Source organism: Onychomys torridus, chromosome 15 (assembly GCF_903995425.1).
Source record: "Onychomys torridus chromosome 15, mOncTor1.1, whole genome shotgun sequence".
NCBI classification, from domain to species: Eukaryota; Metazoa; Chordata; class Mammalia; order Rodentia; family Cricetidae; genus Onychomys; species Onychomys torridus.
The window spans coordinates 42,832,072-42,852,479 of NC_050457.1; the positions used below are offsets into that span (position 1 = coordinate 42,832,072).

Here is a 20,408-nt window from a genome sequence, read left to right on the forward strand (position 1 = left end):
TTATTTTTGTTTTCTTTGAGACAGTGTCTCATGTAAGCTAGCTTTGAACTCCTGATTCCCCTGGCCCACCTCCTAAGTGCTGGGATTTACAGGCATGGACTACATTTGATCTTAATGTCAAAGTCAGTTTCCTTCAAGGGCTGCTCCTGTTCCTCTGTTTTTCTGTTTTATTTTGTCCTTAGTTGATTGCAGGAAGCATTAATTGACCTGAGATTCTTTGTGCATAATTATTTCTGTTAAGGCAGCAATTTGACAAAGAGGATTACAAATAAAATCATGAGGCTTTTTCCTAAAGCAGGTGCTAGTTCCTTCATCAGGAACAAGCACTTTTCCCCACCATGAAGGCTTGTGGGTTCCTGTGGCATCACCTTGTCCCCACACACTTTTCCGTGAGAAGTAAGAGGCTGGCTAGACTCTCCTGGGCAAAGGGATTGTTGAAACACTGAGAACATGGATGTGGTGGTGGCAAGCAGGGTTATGGAAACATGTGACAAGTAGGATGAAGCATCACTACTAAGACTTGTCATCTGTAGATGTAGGAGGAAGACAAAGCATTGGATCCTGTGGTTGCCTGAACACGATGGGGGCCCAAGATAAAGACTGAGTTTCACCAGCTTTGACTACCTACGTAGGAAGCCTGGGAAACAAAATGATAGCCCCAAGTCAGCCACCCATCAATTAAAGGCATGCTAAGTCCGACGTCTTTAAAAGCACGCACAAGGGGAACTACAACATCTGAGGGGTGGGGAATGTTACGTTGTCACTGTTCTTCATGAAAGTTAGGGTTTGAGAGGAAGACAGGGACAGGCGGGTCTGCACGTAAAGGGGGGGCAGTAGGTGAGGGTGGAGAGGTTGTGGTTTCCTCTGGTGGACAAGGACCGTTCCTTGTCCAGAGACACTGCCAGGACTTCCGAGACAGATGCCTGTGTAATGACACTTGGCTCCCGGATCCTGGCCTGATGTTTCCATTGTTGGCCAAAGCAAACACAGCTAAAGTGGAGAAATGCGACCCTTGTCTATGTGGGGATGGTAGACACTGGAGGGACTGCACAAGCTGGCCAATACATACTGTCAGTTTGGGCAAATATGCAAGTGGATCTTAAGTGTGTCAGAAAAGGTGGAGGGGGGTACTATAAGATGAGCTATAGGAGAGTTTATCATGAGAACACTTACCTAGGACTTTGGGAGGGGGCATGAAAGCTGGTCTTAGTATTCTGCAACGTGGCTATGAGGTTTGGACTCTGTGACAAACGGTAAATGAGGTGGCCGTGGTGGAACCACCCTATCACAGTACTGGAATTCTGAGAAACCCCGGGAGATATACATGTTTGGATTCATTATGCAAGACTGAGCAAACATCCCAAGGATGGTGCCTTCACTGAGGCCATCCAAAGTGCACTGGGTGGCAAGCAAGCAGAGCCACCAAGGTGTGATCTGGACATTAACCAGATCCAGAGAGTCATCAACTCGAATGCACATAACAGCAATTCATCCTCATTGGAATTGATACCTACTCAGTCTACGGATATGCATTTCCTGCCGGCAGTGTGTCATCCAAACACTCATGCTAGATCCTAGAGCAGTGGTTCTCAACCTTCCTAACGCTGGGACCCTTTGCTACTGTTATGAATCATAATGTAAATATCTATGTTTTCTGATGGTGCTAGGCAACCCTTGTGAAAGGGTCATTGGACCCCCTCAAAGGAGTCACAACCCACAAGTTGAGAACCGCTGTCCTGGAGCATACTGTCACATCTGATAACATATCATCCCTGAGAACACTGTGTTGAGGACTACAGGATCCCCTTGCACTACCATAGCCCTCAATGCTGCAGACAGAACCCGAGTGGCCTAAGGCCCAGATCTATTAGTAACCTGGTGTACTGCTTTAATAATGGCTTATACGTCCCTTGCTGTGCAAATTCACAGGTGTGGGAGCCAGAGGCTGGAAGGAAGAGACTCATTTCATAATCAGTGACTTGAAGATTTTGTATTCCTTCCAACAACCTAGTCTGAAGGAGATGAGCAGTTTGGGTTCCCAGGGAGCAAGGAGGATGTTTTCACTAGGAACCCCAAGAAGGGTCATTTATCCATGCTAGTGGATAAAAAGCAGGATAAAAATGGAATTGTTATATTGAAGGTAATTGACTCTAAAGTATTGTAAGGAGCTAAAGAAGGCATTGGGAACCCAAAAGATGCTGGTGTGTTACTCTTGGAGCCAATGATGGCATTGTGAGCAGGCAATGACAGCTATTATGGTCTACCAAGGATAAGGCAAGTGAGGACTCGAATCCTTTCATGGCCTAAACCAGTTGAAATGCTGGTCAAAGGTGAGGAAAAGCCAGGGTAGCTGATGGAAGGAGTTAAGAGTCCAGTTAGAGGGGCTGGAGAGATGGCTTAGAGGTTAAGAGCACCGACTGCCCTTCCAGAGGTCTTGAGTTCAATTCCCAGCACCCACATGGTGGCTCACAAACATCTGTAATGAGATCTGGTGCCCTCTTCTGATACATAATAAATAAATAAATCTTAAAAAAAAAAAGAGTCCAGTTAGAGCCCTCGACCAGATGCAGTAATGATGAGCTCAGAGAGCCTCAAAGCCTGGCCCCTAACTAACAGCATCAGCATCACCTGAAACATTGTTTAAGCTGTCAAATCTCTTAACGCCGTGTCAAGGACGAACTACAGACCGTGCTAGTCATAGACTCTAATTCACAAGCGCCCTTATTGGGGCTCCTAGTGAAAACATCCTCCTTGCCCCTTGTCAACGCAAACCGCTCATCTACTTCAGCCTAGGTTTTTGGAAAGAACACCAAACCTTCAAGTCACTGATTGTTAAGGCTCTTGCCCACCCCAGGATTCACTGAATCTAAAGGCCTGGAGGTGGAAGCTGCTGGTCTGGGAAAACAAAATAAGGAACCCTGCTGGCTGGAGTGTGAGAGCCATCGTTACAGCTCTAATAACCTGCTGTGTTGAGTCTCCAGCTGCCAGCCACTCCAAGGACTATATTTAACAGAAGCAGGGCATTCCAATAGGCTGTGTTAGCGTCTGCACACCACTTCAGGCCCTCCCTGCCATGCTGCTTCCTCCAGCCACTGAGCATGCAGTACCCATTTCCATGCAAGATTAAAAGGTTCATATCGATCCTGTTTGGCAGTCCACTGCCTCACGCCAATGCTGTGACCTTTTGCTTCCCGCTCTGAGGCTTCTCTGGTGCAAAGGCCTGAGACGTACAAAGAAACCACTTGGTACTCACACAGCATTATCTAGAAATGTGGAGGGCAGGTGATGCCACTGACCACCCTTGCCCAATGGTGAGTGACGGCTGATCCATCTTTCCCCTTCCATACCTTGGGCAGACCCTTGGGATATGACGCACACAGTGCTTCTCAAGGCCCTTGGGACTGAACGGCAGTCACCTCTACCACTGGCCAACTTTGGTAACGTCTTTGTGTTAGCTTTTACTGCACCTCTGTCCCTCACGACTCTGCTGTCGGGTCACCTTCCAAGTAAACTACATGAAAAAGCCTTTGTCATCGGTTCTGTTCAGAGGGATCTAGTTTATATTCCTGGCTATTGGGCACAGTCTTTGCCCTCACTGCGGCTCCTCCTTCGGCTCTCACACTGTCTGTCATTCACTCAAAGTGGCCCTCCTTAAAGGTCTACTCCAAAGTGGTATGCTTCTAATCCTGTGGGGAGTCTGCATGGCATCTCCCACTATCTGTCATTTTTTTCCTCAAAAACAAAAAATAGTTGCTAGCAAGTGGCTATGTTGCATATTACAATTTCCGACACGCAAGAGAAAGGGACTGGCCTGGCTGCTTCCTCTGCACCTGAAACAGTGCCTGGCACACAGCACTAATTGCATGTATTTCTCCAGTAAATAAATGAATGCTGAAGTCTGACAAGAAAACAAAACTCCCAAGTCAAGCCAGAATCCAGGCTAAGAGACTCTGGTTGGGGGTGGGGTGGGGTGGTATGCATATCTCAAATTTAAATTTTATTTAAAAATTACAAAAATGTTTCCATCCAAGTTGTCTACGAGAGAAAAGTTAAAAGCAGAACCTTTGTTCATGGTTAGTTACCAGCTGCCTGAGATAATTTATAAAATCGAACAGAATTTAGATGTGTGTCTTATGCCTCTGTAGATACGGGACCCTTTCTTTGGGTCCCTTTCTTTAGGTTCTGGTAGTATCATTATTGGCACACTTTCCAAAGCCTTTTTTCTTTGCACTCGATGTAAAATAATTCTGTAGACCCCCGTGATGGAGCTCCGAGCGTCTCTCCCTTGGTTATTTCGGATATGCTCATCTGTAATCCCCAAATGTTCTAAAGTGCTCTTCACCTCATTTTCTTCTTCTTTGAGGGTGCTGGTTTCTGACAAATGTTTAGGATCCAGTTGGAAAGGCTCCAAGGGGGTGGGGTATGGCACCCCTCGCATCCACTCATTGTTCATGATGTAGCTGATCCCATACCTCTCTGTGGGTATGGGCTGAAGGACCCCTCGGATGAGCCTGTGGCAGGGCTCTGAGACATGCTGGGGAATGCTGTACGTACCCTCAAGGATGCTCTTCTTTAGTTTGGCCACGGTTTCTGCTCGAAATGGCATTGTGCCAGTCACCATGAAGTACAAAAGGACCCCCAAGGCCCAGATGTCCACATAAACACCAACATAGTGTTCATCTCGGAAAAGTTCGGGTGCAGCATAGGGCGGAGACCCGCAGAAGGTGTTCAGCATTTCGCCTTTTTTACTTACGGTGCTGAATCCAAAATCCCCCACCTTCACGCACGTGCTACTGGTATAAAATACGTTTTCTGCTTTCAGATCTCTGTGAATAATTTGGTTTTCATGCTGCGGAGAAAACATGGGGGACAGTCAATTTTAAGGCAAATGATAAAATAGAAAATAGAGCCGTTTCTCTGCAGCAGAGAAGTGGATGATGCTGGCAGCCCAGCCACAGAAATTCAATAGAAACGACTTAAATCACATTAGCAAACTCTACCACAGCCTTTAACCCAGTGCAGTGCCTTCACCCCCATGAGTAGACCAAAGGTTTGAATCTTCCGTGGGGTGAGGATTGGAATTTGTGCCACACAGACTCTGGAATTCATGCCAGACAAGGACCCAGGTCTTGTGCAACTGCACAATTCTGAAACACAATCAAATAACAAGCCTTACTTTTTGAGGTCTTACCTGGTTCGTCTGAGTTTTCCCTTGACTGAGACCAAGAGCAGGGAGCCTTGGGGCCTGCTCCAACCTCCTGGCCATACTCCTTTGGGTGGGCTCATGTAATGCAGCAAAAAGGAGGAGGTTGAATTTGGCAGATTTCTTGCAACAGATTTCTTACTGTGTGTTGTGAGTACGTGTTCCTTCCTGCCCTGCCCCTGCACTCTAAATTCTTGGGAACTTTGACCTAGTTAATGTTAAAGGCTTGGGTAAAGGTTTAATGCCATTTATCCCAATGAGCCCTCGGGGTAACAACACAGGCTTTGTAAGCTAGAGCCGGCCAAATTAACAATCCCTTCTATCAGCATGTAAAATGAACAGCACTTCTTCATAAAATAAGAAGCTGACACTTACCTCATAAGGCTGCTATGAGAACTATATACCACACTGTGTGGGCAGTGCTCAGCGTGGTCCTTGCACACAAACAATTTCAGTGAAATCTATGACAGCAGCTGAGCCTTTCTCTTTTCAGAGGCCAGACCGCAGGGGGAAATGGCAGGACACGGGGCTTCTGTGGACCCGCATCTGTACACTGCTGGAGTGTCTGCTGCTCTCCTACTTGATATCTGGTAGCTAAGTGCACAAGTCAAGTTCCTTCTGTGTGCCCAGCATGTGGCCGGCCCCAATGAGCACACAAAAGGACCAGTTCTTGGATGAGTTAAGCGGTGTGTGTCACAAAATCCAGCTTTATAAAGAAATCATTGGGGAGCTGAAGGATGACTTAACTGAGCATTAGTTAATACCTGAGACACAGAGGCAGTAAGAACTGGGTGAGGGGTAGAATGGGGTGGCAGCCAGTGAAGATGAGAAAGTTTAGTGTTAGCTGGCCTGAGACTGAGGCAAATTTCAGAAAGGGAGAGGGGCACTGGGCTGGTCACCAAGTGTGGATAGGACTGAAATGTGAGGTTGAGATGAGGTGTAAAAGCAGTCAGTACAGGAAAGGAGGGCCAAGGAGAGGTGATGAGTTATCTGGGAGGTAGAACATGGATTTGGAGAAATAAGTGGGCAATAAGTGAAGGATGTCCATCTGGCTTCTCTAAGTGGCTCCTATGAACTTCTGGAGAAGCCACGGGCCTGCTGTGTACCAAGATCCTGGATGTTGCTTTGGAGGCAAGGGCACTGGTCCCAGCCAAACTTCTGACTCTTACAGAAGGGGCCAACTGTCTGCTATTGCAAAGCCAACCTTCTCTGCGATGTGTACATGATAACAAACCAAAGTCCCATGTTCCCCCAGGCCGGCGGAGTGGGAGCCCGTGTTTACCATGTGCTTCACGGCGGACACAATCTGGGAGAAGATGAGCTTGCTTTCTGGTTCAGGAAGCTTCCCCTCGGTGCTAATTTTCCCAAAGAGCTCCCCACCCCCTGCATACTCCATCACCAGGTGGAGTTTGGACAGGGTCTCCACAACTTCATAAAGGCGGATGATGTTGGGATGGTGCAGCTTTTCCATGCTGGAAATCTCTCTGGATAGCAGCCTTTGGGTTTTCTGGTCTAACTTGGTCTTGTCCAGAATCTTAATGGCCACCTTTTCTGGAAAGAAAAAAAGAAAAGAGTTAAAAGTGGGTTTTTTGTTGTTGTTTTGGTTTTTCTTTTATGAGAAAATTGATATTTAAAGCTGGAAGGGTTCTGCGTGGTCTCCCTTATCCTATCAGACATAGAGGTTCAGGAATTCCCAAATCAACAGAAATGACCAAAAAAAAAAAAAAAAAAAAAAGTCTCAACTCCAGTATCAGCATCTACACACAGGTTTGGATGTCAACTCCTGCCTCCCGAAGGAGTTTTCCCTTGTCATCTTCACCTGCTTTTCCAAGTAAAGTAAAAAGTCCTGGACTTAGCCCAGAGAGCACATCTTGATGAGAGAGAACTGGCTTCCGGCTTCAGTGCCAGCCTGTGTCTCCTGCCCACCCTCCCCTCCAGCATCCCCCTTCAGTCTGGTGTTCTTTAAACAACAAACATTCATGTGTGGGACCACTTCTTTATCCAGATCGTTCTTTAGCTCTGTTCCTGTTTACTCAGTTCATCCCTGGTGACCCTGCAAAGCTACCCTTATAATTAACCTATCCCCACAAGTCTCACATGGCACCCACTTAAGATGACCATGACACTCAGGCTCTGGGTGTTCAGAGCACCCATGCACTGCAATCTCAGCTCACCGGCCTATAATACCATCTTCCCTAGTATCCTCACTCTACCTGCATGTTCTATTTTGCTTTATCTGTGCCTGACATATAAAGTCCAAGACACAGATATACCCTGTCTATGCTGGTGAAGTCATGAAGAAATTGGCCCACCCCTGTGCGTCTGGAGGGAGGTCTGCTTGGTGCAATAGTTCTGGAGAGCAGTTTAGTAACGTGTTGAAATCTTAAACATGATTACATCTTTTAATCCAACCATTTCACTTTTAGCAGTTAATCTTAAAGAAATAACCCGATAGGTGTACAAGGGTGCGTGTGTTACAGGGAATAGCAAGGGACCAGCAAGAGATGGTTAAACTGTAGCTCATCTTTGTTTATGACAATATGCCCCCAAATGATGTCAATCTGTGCTTATTGATGCGAAAAGATGTTAAATATGTAAAAGACATAAGAAAATATAAATATTCACTCCTATAGAAAAAATATGGTGAGACATTTTATTAAAATGTTTAGAAGAAGCCGGGCGGTGGTGGTGCATGCCTGTAATCCCAGCACTCGGGAGGCAGAGGCAGGTGGATCTCTGTGAGTTCGAGGCCAGCCTGGTCTACAAAGAGAGTTCCAGGATAGCCTCCAAAGCTACAGAGAAACCCTGTCTCGAAAAACAAAACAAAACAAAACAAATATTTAGAAAAGCTCTCTACTTTTTTTTTTTTTTTTTAAGAAAGGGTATCCCAAGATGACCTTGAACTCACTATATAATTAAAAATAACCTTGAGGGGTTGGGGATTTAGCTCAGTGGTAGAGCGCTCGCCTAGCAAGCGCAAGGCCCTGGGTTCGATCCCCAGTTCAAAAAAAAAAAAAAAAAAACCCTTGAATTTCCTACCTCTTGCCTCCATCTCTCAAGTGCTAAGATTACAAGCATGTCTACTAACACCTACCTTTTTGTAGGGCTAGGAACGAAAGCCAGGGCTTTGTGTATACTGAGTGAGCACTTCGCCAACTGAACTACACCCCACCCCTAGAAGACTTATCCAAAGAGTCACAGATAGTTTTTCTATACATTTTGTATCGATTACTAATACTTGTAATTTTTTTTACAGTAAATACAGAGCACATGACAAAAATGGGCACCCTAAAAATAAATGAATCTTGAGTTCATAGCACAACATCATTTTGTGATTTAAATTTGGCCAGACTGTCCAGAAAGCGGTTGTCAGACAAGCAAGAAGAGACTGACAGATTTCTTACACCTGCTTCGGAGAACTTTGGTAGAGTGTTACTGGCAGGAAAATAGCTGCGCAGAGCAGGAGTGTTATCAGCATGGTAAAGGTCAACTCGGCTTTCCGAAAGGGGCAGGAGTAATGCTGTCTAATGTGTGCGGTGCTTCTGCGGGAGCTAATATTGAGCGACTCGGAGAAGCAAACCATGAATAATTAAGTCCCAGTTTGGCTATCTCTACAGGCTATCAGCCTCATCCATCCTCTGGACATTCTTCTTCCTTGCTCACATCTTTTCTGCCTTTCAGTGGTTAGCGCTGGCTGCCTCTCGCTGTTTCCCTGAACCAACATTTTGTACAGTCTGTTGAGTGAGTTGTTATTGCAAGAGCTACAATTCTGCCTCCTGGACTCGCAGACTCAGCAGAAGCCTTTACTCCTGCTTCCTTCCTCCCCTCTCCTTGTCTTGGGCTCCCTTAACAGTACTGATCTCTGTGGCCCTTACCTCCCCAGGCACTGTGAGTGTTCAGCAGTGGAGATCTTTTTTTGGGGGGGGGCACATTGACAGGGTTTCTCTATGTAGCTTTGGAGCCTGTCCTGGAACTCACTCTGTAGCCCAGGCTGGCCTTGAACTCACAGAGATGTGCTTGCGCCGCCGCCGCCACCACCACCCCCGACCAGCGGCAGTGGGGATCTTAATCTCCCTTCACTAGAACCCTCCCATTAAATTCAAGGCTTTAGCAAAGGCTTCCCTCCCCGGGCAGGACAACTGGGTGAGACAGGTACTACTGGAGTGAGTCCTTCCGATTCTGCTCCCCAGGTGCCTTGACGGCCTCGTCTCCTGTTAAACCACATGACAGCCATGCTTTGCTTTATGACACAAATGTAGAATCACATCAAACATTATTAAAGCCAGGTGTAGCAGCGCACACCCTTAATCTCAGCACTTGGGAGGCAGAGTCAAACAGATACCTGTGAGTTCAGGGCTAGCCTGATCTACATAGCGAGTTCCAGGATGGCCAGGACGACTTAGAGAGACCCTGTCTCAAAAAAAAAAAAAAAAAAAAAAAAAAAAAAAAAAAAATTAAAGCCCTAGTACTCCAAATTGTTATTCGCTGGTTGAAATGTCATTCCCTAAAGAACTCAGTCTTCATATCTACTCACGTGTGTGCACAGATGTGGAGATGCATGTACACCATCACAGGACAACCATGAGTGTCTTTTCTCCTTAGGCATATTTCATCTTTTACTTAAGATCAGGCCTCTCATGGTCCTGTACCTTTGCCAAGTAGGCTAAGCTAGTTGGCCAGTGTTTCAGGAGTCTTCCTTCTGAGGCTCTCCCTGTCTCTGCCTTCTGCCTCACCACCCCAGGGGACAAAAGGACACTGACGGCCAGTGATTTAGGTGGGTTCTGGGAATCCAAACTCAGGTGCTCATACTGGTGAAGCAAGTACTTTACCAACTAAGCCAGTTCCCCAGCCCCATCTGCTCCTTAAACACATGTTCGGGGGGCGGGGGGGCGATATATATATATATATATATATATATATATATATATCCTTCTATGATGGAGATGTGAAGTGAGGGATCCCCAGATGAGCCAGGAGTGCTAGCAGGGTGAGGTAATGCACAGTCTTGGAGCCTGTTTCAGGGAAGGCAGCCTTGGGACACCCAGGGCTTTGTGCAGAATGTCATAATCTTGACTCCAATTGTGGAAACAGTGGTCTGACTGCAGTGTGGGAAGTGCAGAGGAGGAGCTGACGTGTGGGCAGGACAGATGGTGGGGACAGGGAAAGGTGATCAGTGGGGCTGCAGGGTCCTGAGGTGTGTCTGAGATGGGACAGCTGCTGTTACTCAGTTCCAATGGCCATTGCTATTTTGACCACAGATCTCAAGTTGTCAGTTTTTCTGCTTTTTAGTTTTCAAGAGAATCCTGATACCTGCAAATTTATGTGAAGGCTTCAAATTATTAAGTATCCATAATGAATACCTCCAAAATTTCTTCCTTCTGCATCATCTCTTCTCCTGTAAGAGGAGGGATTACTTTCTTTCTTTGTTTGGTTTGGGCTTTTTGTTTGTTTGTTTGTTTTTCGAGACAGGGTTTCTCTGTGTAGCTTTGCGCCTTTCCTCGAACTCACAAAGATCCACCTGCCTCTGCCTCCCAAGTGCTGGGATTAAAGGCATGCGCCACCACCGCTGGCGGGATTACTTTCTTAAAACGAATGGGCTTTCTTTGCTCAGGACTGCATGAGTTAGTTCCTAGCCCCATCTTCCTTCCATCTGCTAGCTTTTCTTCAATCTTGCTTCCATGAGAAGTTAGTATACTGAGTCAATTAGCCAAATATTTGTCAAATGTTTAACACCTATAATAAATGTGGAGGAGCTCCAGGTTATAATACGACACGGTATCTGATGCCGAGTGCCTTCCTCGATCTCTCTCTGCTTTGTGTGTTGAGGCAGGGTCTCTTGCTAAGGCCAGAGCTCACAAATTCAGCTAGTCCAACGAGCCCCCTTACTCTGCAGACCCCTGTCTTTGCCTCTTTGGCACTGGGATTACAGACTGGCCCACCTGGTTTGTACGTGAGCCCTGAATGTCTGAACTCTGGTCCTCACACTTGCTGTGCAAGCATGTTATCCACTGAGCCAGCACACGGCCCCGTTGTCAGTATTCTAAACCACTTTTCAATTGCACCTCTCGGTCCTCTTTGCCACCCCCTGAGTTACAATGGACGTCATGGTTCGCTCATCTGGATCATTAGACTGGCTTCATTTGCTCTTATGACTCCCCACCTTCCGTTCACCTTGCTCACTGAAAGCAGATCACATTAATTCCTTGTTTACCATCTTCGGTGGCTTTCTAATAACTAAATGACAAGATCCAACCACGCAAGAAGAGTCTTTGTGGACAAGCCAATGATTGCATCAACATCACCCGTGTTTGCGCCTGCCACTCTGTGGGTGCTGTCTGCCCCAGCTCTGTTGGCTACTTTTAAATTTCCAAGTGTCCTGTAGGGGGTAGCCATCCCAGCCTTGGCCTGGAAGTTCCAACCCCCATTGGGGCTTCCGTAATGGTCACGCCCACAAGGCAGGGCGGAGAGAGGAAGCTGAAGACCCAGGATCCAAAAGAGAGGGATCTCTTGGTGCCCGGACCCTGGATGCTGGAGGTAGACTGAGCAGAGTTCTCCAGAGAACACTGCTGGATTGCGCCATACCTTTGCCAGATCCTACAATCTACCTATCCCTTCATTTGTAATTTGCCCCACAAAATAAACCTCACTTTTAACTACGTGGAGTGGCCCTAATAATTTTACCAATAGTGTCCCCTCACTGGTTCCCACTTGTGGGTACATACTATCTCTCTTCCTGGAGCTTTTCCCACTGTGTCCTGTGCAGCAAATCCTAGGACCCACTGCAAATCTTTCTAGTCAATAGACACTGTCTAGATTCTGCTGGTGCCCAGGGAGCCCACACTTGCTGCAAGCCACAGGAAAATGTAATGGAATTCAGTTACTATCACAAAAGCTACTAGCTGGAAAAGTCAAGGACTTTTCTGAAGGTCAAGCCATGGCTTAAGGAGTCTTGGTGATATTTTAGCATATATATATATATATATACTGGTTCCTACAGTGATTTTCTTGTAATGCTATGCATCCTTCCAAGAACTCCTAACAGTGTATTTATCTAAATACCTATCAAGCATCCAAGGCCAAATGAAACAACACCAGTCTCCTAGGTCAGGCAGATAGCTTTATTTCTTGTGCAATTTAGGGTGAGACCCTCCTTTCTTATACAACCTTACTAATAGACCCCTAACTTCTTACCTAACCACTTCTAGGAATGTAGACTGAGCACATAGATCCCCTTCTTGATATACTAACTGATCATTAGCTCTCTATTGACCTCCTCCTTTACCACTCCCCTTTTGGGTTGTAAAAGAAAGCCTGGTGGTCACTGCTTGAGGAAAATTCTTGCCCGCCTTTATGACCCCGTAAGAATTCAAGCCTGCTGCCAGGCAGTGGTGGTGCACGCCTTTAATCCCAGCACTCGGGAGGCAGAGGCAGGCGGATCTCTGTGAGTTCGAGGCCAGCCTGGTCCCCAAAGCGAGTTCCAGTAAAGGCACAAAGCTACACAGAGAAATCCTGTCTCGGAACCCCCTCCCCCAAAAAAAAAAAAAAAGAATTCAAGCCTGGTGACCTTGCTCTGCCAGAGGATTGCTATTGCTTGGGTTTATAACTGGATTCCTGAGAGACTTAAAGAGAATAAGGAGATGGAGAAGAGAGAGGAAAAAAGAGAACGGAAGAACTAGATGGGTAAGAACTGGAGAGGAATGGACTAGATGGGGAGGAACTAGATTGAAGAGATGACAGAGAGAACTAGAGGAACAAGATGGAAGATGAGGAAGAGCCAGATGGGGAAGAACAAGATGAGGAAGAGCCCGATGGGGAAGAACAAGATGAGGAAGAGCCAGATGGGGAAGAACAAGATGAGGAAGAGCCAGATGGGGAAGAAACAAGATGAGGAAGAGCCAGATGGGGAAGAACAAGATGAGGAAGAGCCCGATGGGGAAGAACAAGATGAGGAAGAGCCAGATGGGGAAGAACAAGATGAGGAAGAGCCAGATGGGGAAGAACAAGATGAGGAAGAGCCAGATGGGGAAGAACAAGATGAGGAAGAGCCAGATGGGGAAGAACAAGATGAGGAAGAGCCAGATGGGGAAGAACAAGATGAGGAAGAGCCAGATGAGAGAGAAGGACATGGGAGAGGAACTAAGATGGGAAGGAGCTAGATGGATGAGAACTAGGATGAGAGAATTAAGTTAGAACTTAGAGGGGACAACAGATAAATGTAGAGAGAAATCAGGCAAGAAAGGAGCTAGGCACGAGAGCAGAATAGAAGCTTGTAGAGAGAGAACTGACTCAGACTAATAAAGTCTGTGGACTAAGGAGTTTCGTGTACATACATTCATATCTTTTCATCAAAGATTAATTATCAGCTGGTTGTAGATTCTTCCCGGATCCTGGGAGGGGACTATCAAGGGGCTGGACCCCATAGTCCCCATTACACACCCATAGCCTTACTCTGTGACAACATGTTTTAACTGTTTTCAGTCAGTCTCCTCTGAACAGCTATTAGTACCTACAAGACAAGAGGCACATCTTATTCATCTCTGTAAAGTCCAGAACAAAGCATGCACTCAGGAGGTGTGTAGTATATAGTGTTTGTTTGTTTAATGGTAACTGGGGAGATTGGTCAGTGGGTAAAGCACTGGATATGTAAGCATGAAGACCTGTGTTTGTATCCCCAGAACAAACTGTAAAAGCTACAGCTCCGGGGCCTGGAGAGATGGCTCAGAGGTTAAGAACACCGACTACTCTTCCAGAGGTCCTGAGTTCAATTCCCAGCACCCGCATGATGGCTCACAACCACCTGTAATGAGATCTGGCACCCTCTTCTGTGTACATAATAAATAAATAAATCTTTAAAAAAGGGGGGGGGAGCAGAGAGAGGTGGGTCCCATGGAATCTCTGGTCAGCCAGTCTTACCAAACAGTGAGCTCCAAGTCTGTTGACAAAATGAATAATGTAAAAAAAAATGGTGGACACATATGGTCAGCAATAATTGGACACGGTGACTTATAAAAGAAGGAGATGAAGTTAGAAAAGGGTTGGGGGGTTCAGGCCTTTGAAGAACTGAAGGAGAAATCAGTTTGGGGGAATATTATCTAAATATATTTATGTATGACATTACCATAGAGTAAATTTAAAAAAAAATTTAAAGGTGAAAAGAGATACATTGTATGCATGTATGAAATTACCAAAGAATGAATTTTTAATTTTTTTAAAGGTGAGATAGAGATAAAGGAAAAGATTCCAATGTCAGCCTCTAGCCGCCACACATGAATATTTGGGTGAATCTACCCACCCACATGCATGTACACACACACACACACACACACACACACACACACACACACACACGTACATGGCACACACAAATAATCAAATGACTAAATAAAGAAAAATAAGTGAGTAAAGCAAGGAATAAACAACCTGAAAGAGAAGAAGCAAAGATTCTTGAAACTTAAGCCGAGGAAAGAACAAGGCAGAGGTCAGAAAGGCCAGCCTCCAAGAAAAGCTCTGGTGCCTGTGGTTTCTTTTGTGTCTGTTGGGGACAACAGATGGGACATAAAACATTCAGAAGCTCGGTGCATCATTGCTTTTGAGAAATTTCCAATCAGCCTAAAAGGAGATTCACGATGGCTCTCAGCCTCCCTATCTCCCTGCAGATCCCAAGAGAATCTACACTGTCAGCTGTGAAAATAAGCTCCTGCCTGGAGAGAGGTGCATATCATCATCTTATTCCTGGAGATCCAGAGCAGCTGGTGACATTGCTTTTATTATTATTTATCCTTAGCTACTGTCCTGGGAACTTCCCGGGCATTGAAATGCTCTGTTTTCTGATACCCACACTGTTTGTGTTTCCTAGAAAAACCTCCTGACGATTCTGACCAAACTGGCTTTGGACAGGGGCTACATTTTTGCAAACCACTATCAACTTCCCTGCCCACTGTCACATGTGCTGTCCCATAACCAGGGGTGAAACTGGACCTTTGCGAACAGGGTTAGGCTATGATGGTTCAGCACAAGAAGAGCATGCAAACCTCACAAAGCCCCATCCACACAGTAGGGAACTGGTGTTTTCTGAAACTCAGGCAGACAGGTCTGAGGTTAACGTTATAATATACCAAACAGGAAACCATTTGGCTCACAAACACTGACCATCACTTTTCTTCTCACCTAACAGCCCGTCTACAAAACGAACATTGCCTTGCTCCTGTCTTGTGGCATTCTCTCAGCTTAGCTGGTTAGTCTGTCCATGGCGGGTCCACTTACACTTACCAGCATGCCACCTTCTTTATTCACCTTACAGACGCTTCAGACCTGGAGCTCTGCTGAGAGAGTAGTGGGCATGTGGTCTTACAGACTACAGTGGCCTTCCCTCTAAAGCAGCCGGCACAGCTGTCCAGCGAGCCAGCATGTGCATCGATATCAGAATTTGAACTGAAATAGAAAGGGACTAATGGAAGGGAGATGGGCCATCAAGGGAAGCTTATAGAGAACTTGAGCTGGCAACCACGATTCCTGGCCACGGTGCACCTTTGGATAATAAACATTGAGTGTCACTCTGTCCAGAGAGGTAGAGAGATATTTATGACGATGGTAAACACCATGATAATATAGATTAAATATTACCATGGAAAGCCATGAAATCCCATAAGGAGTTTAAAAGATGGATGATTGACATGTGGGTCCCCAGAACTCCCTACTTCATCTCTTTCCTCGTGAGCTAATTTGAGCAGACCTATACTCCTGGACCTGACTGATAAATGGCTCGGACCTGAAGAATCCAGACTGCTTTGAAAGAAGACTAAGCTGTCATTTAATGAATACTTCCCATGTGCTCTGTCTAGCACATGCTATGGAGCTCGTTCATTCTGGCCAGTTTCTTGTTAACTCTGCACAGGCTAGGGTCATCTGGAAAGACAACTCAATTGAGAAAATTCCCTCATCAAATTGACCTATGGGCAAGCATTTTCTCAATGAATGATTGATGTACCAGGGCCCAGGCCACTGTGGGCATACTGGGAGTGGTGCTACTCTTGGGCAGGTGGTGCTGGGGTGTATAAGAAAGCAGACTGAGCAAGCCATGGAGAGCAAGGCAGTGAGCAGCGCCAGTTGCTGCCTTCAGATTTCTGCCTCGAACTCCTACCTTGGCTTCTCTCAGTGATGGACGGTGATTGAGGTGTGTACACCAAAGAAACCTTTCCTCCCCAAGTTGCTTTTGGTCAGAATGTTTTATCACAACAACAGAAAGCAAACTGAAAAGATAGTATATACCTTTTAATCTGCTCCATCCAACAATCCTGTGCAGTTAATACAGGCTAACTGTTGCCTTGCTTTACACATGGGAAAACACACGCAACGGAAACATGGGTTTTTTTTTGTACTTACCCAGAGAGAAAGACAAAGAATCAATCACAAGTCCACACAAATCTGAATAACTCCCAAGTCCATGTCTTCCCTCGGGATTGCCCTATCCCTTCCCACAGAAGACATGATGGCTCCTGTCTGCCTGACATTGTGTGAATGGGGAAGAGAACAGGCAGGAGGTCAGCTGTAAAAGACTCCATGCTTCTTTTGTAAGATCTGGTTACTGCTGTAGTTTGGCTATGAAGTACCCCCCAGAGTCCATGTGTTAGAGACTTGGTCCTTGGTCCATGATGCTTAAGAGTTGGGGCCTATAAGAATGATGTTAGACATTGAGGATGTCCCCTTGAAGGGGATATTGGGACCCTGGTGCCTTCCCATGTCTCCCTTTTTACTTCCAAGCTTCTTCCACTACTTTTCCCACTGAGCTGTCTTTCCTCACCACAGAACCAAAGGCAATGGGGACAAACTTCTTAACACATGAACAAAACAACGCGCCCCCCCCAAAGTGTGTTATCTCAGGTACTTTGTCTTAGTATTGCGAAGCAGACTCACACAGTTACATACTCTTACTGTTCCTTGCTGTTTCCTTGACAAAAACCAATGCTCAGGAATATTGTCAAAATAGGGAGGGGAGGGTGTCCACAGGTGCAAAGAAGGCATCAGCAGCTAACTTTGGCTAGCTTGTTGAAGGCAGGGTAAGAGACATGCCTCCTCAACATTATCCCACAGTTCCAGAGAAGCCCTGTGAAGGAAGAAGGCGCCCAGTTCTATACCCAGCTTTGCTGTAACATGGGAGCAGCCACGTGTGGGCCTTTATCTCCTCTTCTGTAAGACAGAGAAGACTGGACGATGTCATGGTTTCCCAAAGCAGAGCCTTTAAGACTCACAGGGCACAAAGTAATCATAGTGCTTAGGAAGCCTCAAGTTGCCCTCAACCACATAAAATGTTATTCCAGAATAAAAAATGTTTTCCCAGCCCAATTTTCATTGAATTATCCTAATTAATCAATGCAAAAAGAATGTTTTTATTGGTTGTTTTACTCAATTACTTTTTGTTAGCTGGTAATTTTCCCTTACAACTTTAAAAATCTGTTTGAGTTGTACTTATTTTACCATCACATTATTATATCCAAATTTTTACCATCCTTCCAATCAGCTGATGCTTTTGTCCCCATTATTGTAACACTGACTTACTTCCTTTTTAAATAAGTTGATTTAAGTAAAATTTATAAAAATTGTATAAAAATTTATAGCCAACATTTATTGAGTGACTACAGACCCTATATACTTCACATGCGTTACCTCTTCATTTCCCCAACCATTTTAAGAATCATGGTCTATAAACCAGATTGCTCAAACTCAGAGATCCGCCTGCCTCTGCCTCTCGAGTGCTGGAACTAAAGGCGTGTGCCACCACTCCTGGCTAACAGTGAATCTTTTAAAAAATTAAAATAAGAAAGTCATGGTGTGCACAGAGAAAGAGTAAATACATTCAAAACCACTCCAGGTAGCTGAGTGGTAGAATGCTCAGTTACACTGTGCTAGACGATGAGTTTGATTCTCAGCACCACGTACACACACATGCAAACCACTCTGTCTATACGTGCTTATGTATACTTGAACCCTTAACTGTGTTGGACCTCCTGGCACAGGCCTGTAACCCCATCTACTCAAGAGGCTAGCTAGGGCCAGAGAATAATGAGTTCGTGGTATGCCTGGGCTACAACATGAGTTCAATGCTAGCCTTGGCAGCTTAAGGAGACCTTGGTTCTAAAGAAAAGTAAGAGAAGGGTAGTGTGTAGTTCGGGGTAGAGCTTCAGTTGGCATATGTGAGGACCCAGGCTCAATCTCCAGCATCAAAAAAAAAAAAAAAAAGAAGAAGAAAAAATAAAGAAGAAAAAAAAAGAAAAGAAAAAAGTGGGTGCAAGCCAGCCACCACTTTGGGTGTAAAATATTACATACTGCTCCTCTTTGCTGACCCTCTCCATGACTGACTTCTGTAATCAATGCAAACCCTGCTCTGATCTCATGCCGTATCCCTCCCCAGGGGACGGTTTCTTCTGGACATCAGCATTTCTTGCTTGTTTCCCACCCCACATGCACTCATTCTTTTAATATTGCACTACGTATACTAACAGCACCACTCTTTGTTCGGTTCACACAGACAAGGAAGCCAAGTCCACTGCCATCTCCCAACCCCAGTTCTACATCCACATAGTAACCAACCTTGAAAGCTAATTCTGTCAACTTAACTAGCCGTGGGAGCGCCCAGGGATGTGGTCAAACATTTATTCTGATGCATCTGTAAGAGTGGACAATTCGTATTAGTAGACTGAATAAAGCAAGTGGTTCACCAAAATGTAGGTGGGCTTTGCCCAGTCTGAATTTTAAAATGCCCTCTCTTTGATTGTCTAATCCTGAGACACTGAGTTTTTTTCCTAGCTTCCAGATTCAACCATTCAACCAGTAGAACATTGGCTCTTGGCCATGGGCCCACTGGCTTCTAAACAGCTCCCGCTGTCTCTGCTGGGGCTCCAGTTCTACTGCAGATCATGGAACTTCTTAGTCTTCACAATCATGTGACCTCAACCTTACAATAAAACCCCACCCCCAGGTCTTCAGCACAGTCTGTTCTGGAGGACCCTGACCAATAGCAGTCCTACAGATGCCTTTCTTCATCAAGGGGAGGACTGACCCCATTCAGTTGTTCTCTGGCCTCTTGTGCAACATTTCCAAGCTGGAAGACTTAAACCCACAACTTGACTCATGTATTTCTCAAATTCTTCGTTGTCCTTGTTTGCATATGTCTTCTCTTGCCTTATACCTGAGGGTACCGACTACTATTTCTCTTTATATCCCCTAGAGCCTAACGCAATACCTCTTTTGTTGAGTAAGTGAGTATTACCTCAAGCAAAACAAGATTGAACATTGAAAGACTATGAAAGTCTGACATAATACTATATAATTGAATTTGAAGACAAATAATATCTAGATGATCTATTTGTGACAAAACCCAGAAAATTACCCCTTTAGAGGACATCTACAGTGTATGCAAGATGCTTAGGTGGTGTTTCTATTTCCTGGAGAGTTTTAAAATAAGTCTCATGCCAAATCTCACCCCAGAAAAATTAAATAAAAAGCTCTGGAGTGGTTTGTTTTTAACCTTCCGAAATAATTCTTATAGGCAGTCAGAGTTGGAAGTCACAATCCATAGGGAATGCAGGTGAACTGATTTTGGTTTCTATGAGGGATGAACTTCTGTTGAAAAGAGACTTCTGGCAGTGATGGCGCATGCCTTTAATCCCAGCACTTGGGAGGCAGAGGCAGGCAGATCTTTGTGAGTTCAAGGCCAGCCTGGTCTACAGAGCAAGATCCAAGAAAGGCGCAAAGCTACACAGAGAAACCCTGTCTAGACAAAAGCAAAACAAAACAAAAAAAGAAAGAAAGAAAAGAAAAGAAAAGAAAAAGAGACTTATGGCTGGAGAGATGGCTCAGCTGTTAAGAGCACTGGCTGCTCTTGCTGGAGGACTCAGGTTCGGTTCCCAGCATCTACATGGTAGTTCACAACTGTCTATAACTCCAGTTCCAGGGCACATATGTACATTCACACCAACACACATACACCAAAAACAGAAACAAACAAACAAACAAACAAACAAGACTTCAATTTATCTTTGGTGTTGGAAAGGGAAGATAGATGTGACTGAAAAATTACATCAGTAACTATTTATTGATCACATATTCATTCCTTCTGACAGCCATAGAAGTAAGCAGTGTTTGTTACTGGGTGCATTTTGAAAATGGAGACTAGGAAACGGGAAAAGCACTTGAGTTTACAGAGATA

General features: G+C 45.3%; 1 protein-coding gene across 1 annotated transcript in view; it reads right to left on the reverse strand.

The window, feature by feature from the left end:
• Nucleotides 1-3,984: 3,984 nt before the first annotated feature.
• The window catches only part of Nim1k (NIM1 serine/threonine protein kinase), a 50,754-nt gene continuing 34,330 nt past the window's right edge, over nucleotides 3,985-20,408 (reverse strand). Inside the window, exons 3-4 of the mRNA XM_036207328.1 lie at nucleotides 6,486-6,754; nucleotides 3,985-4,849 (exon numbers count right to left, since the gene is read on the reverse strand). Of these exons, the coding sequence (XP_036063221.1) occupies nucleotides 4,100-4,849; nucleotides 6,486-6,754 (1,019 nt within the window). The 3' untranslated portion in view covers nucleotides 3,985-4,099. The remainder of the gene's footprint in view (nucleotides 4,850-6,485; nucleotides 6,755-20,408) is intronic.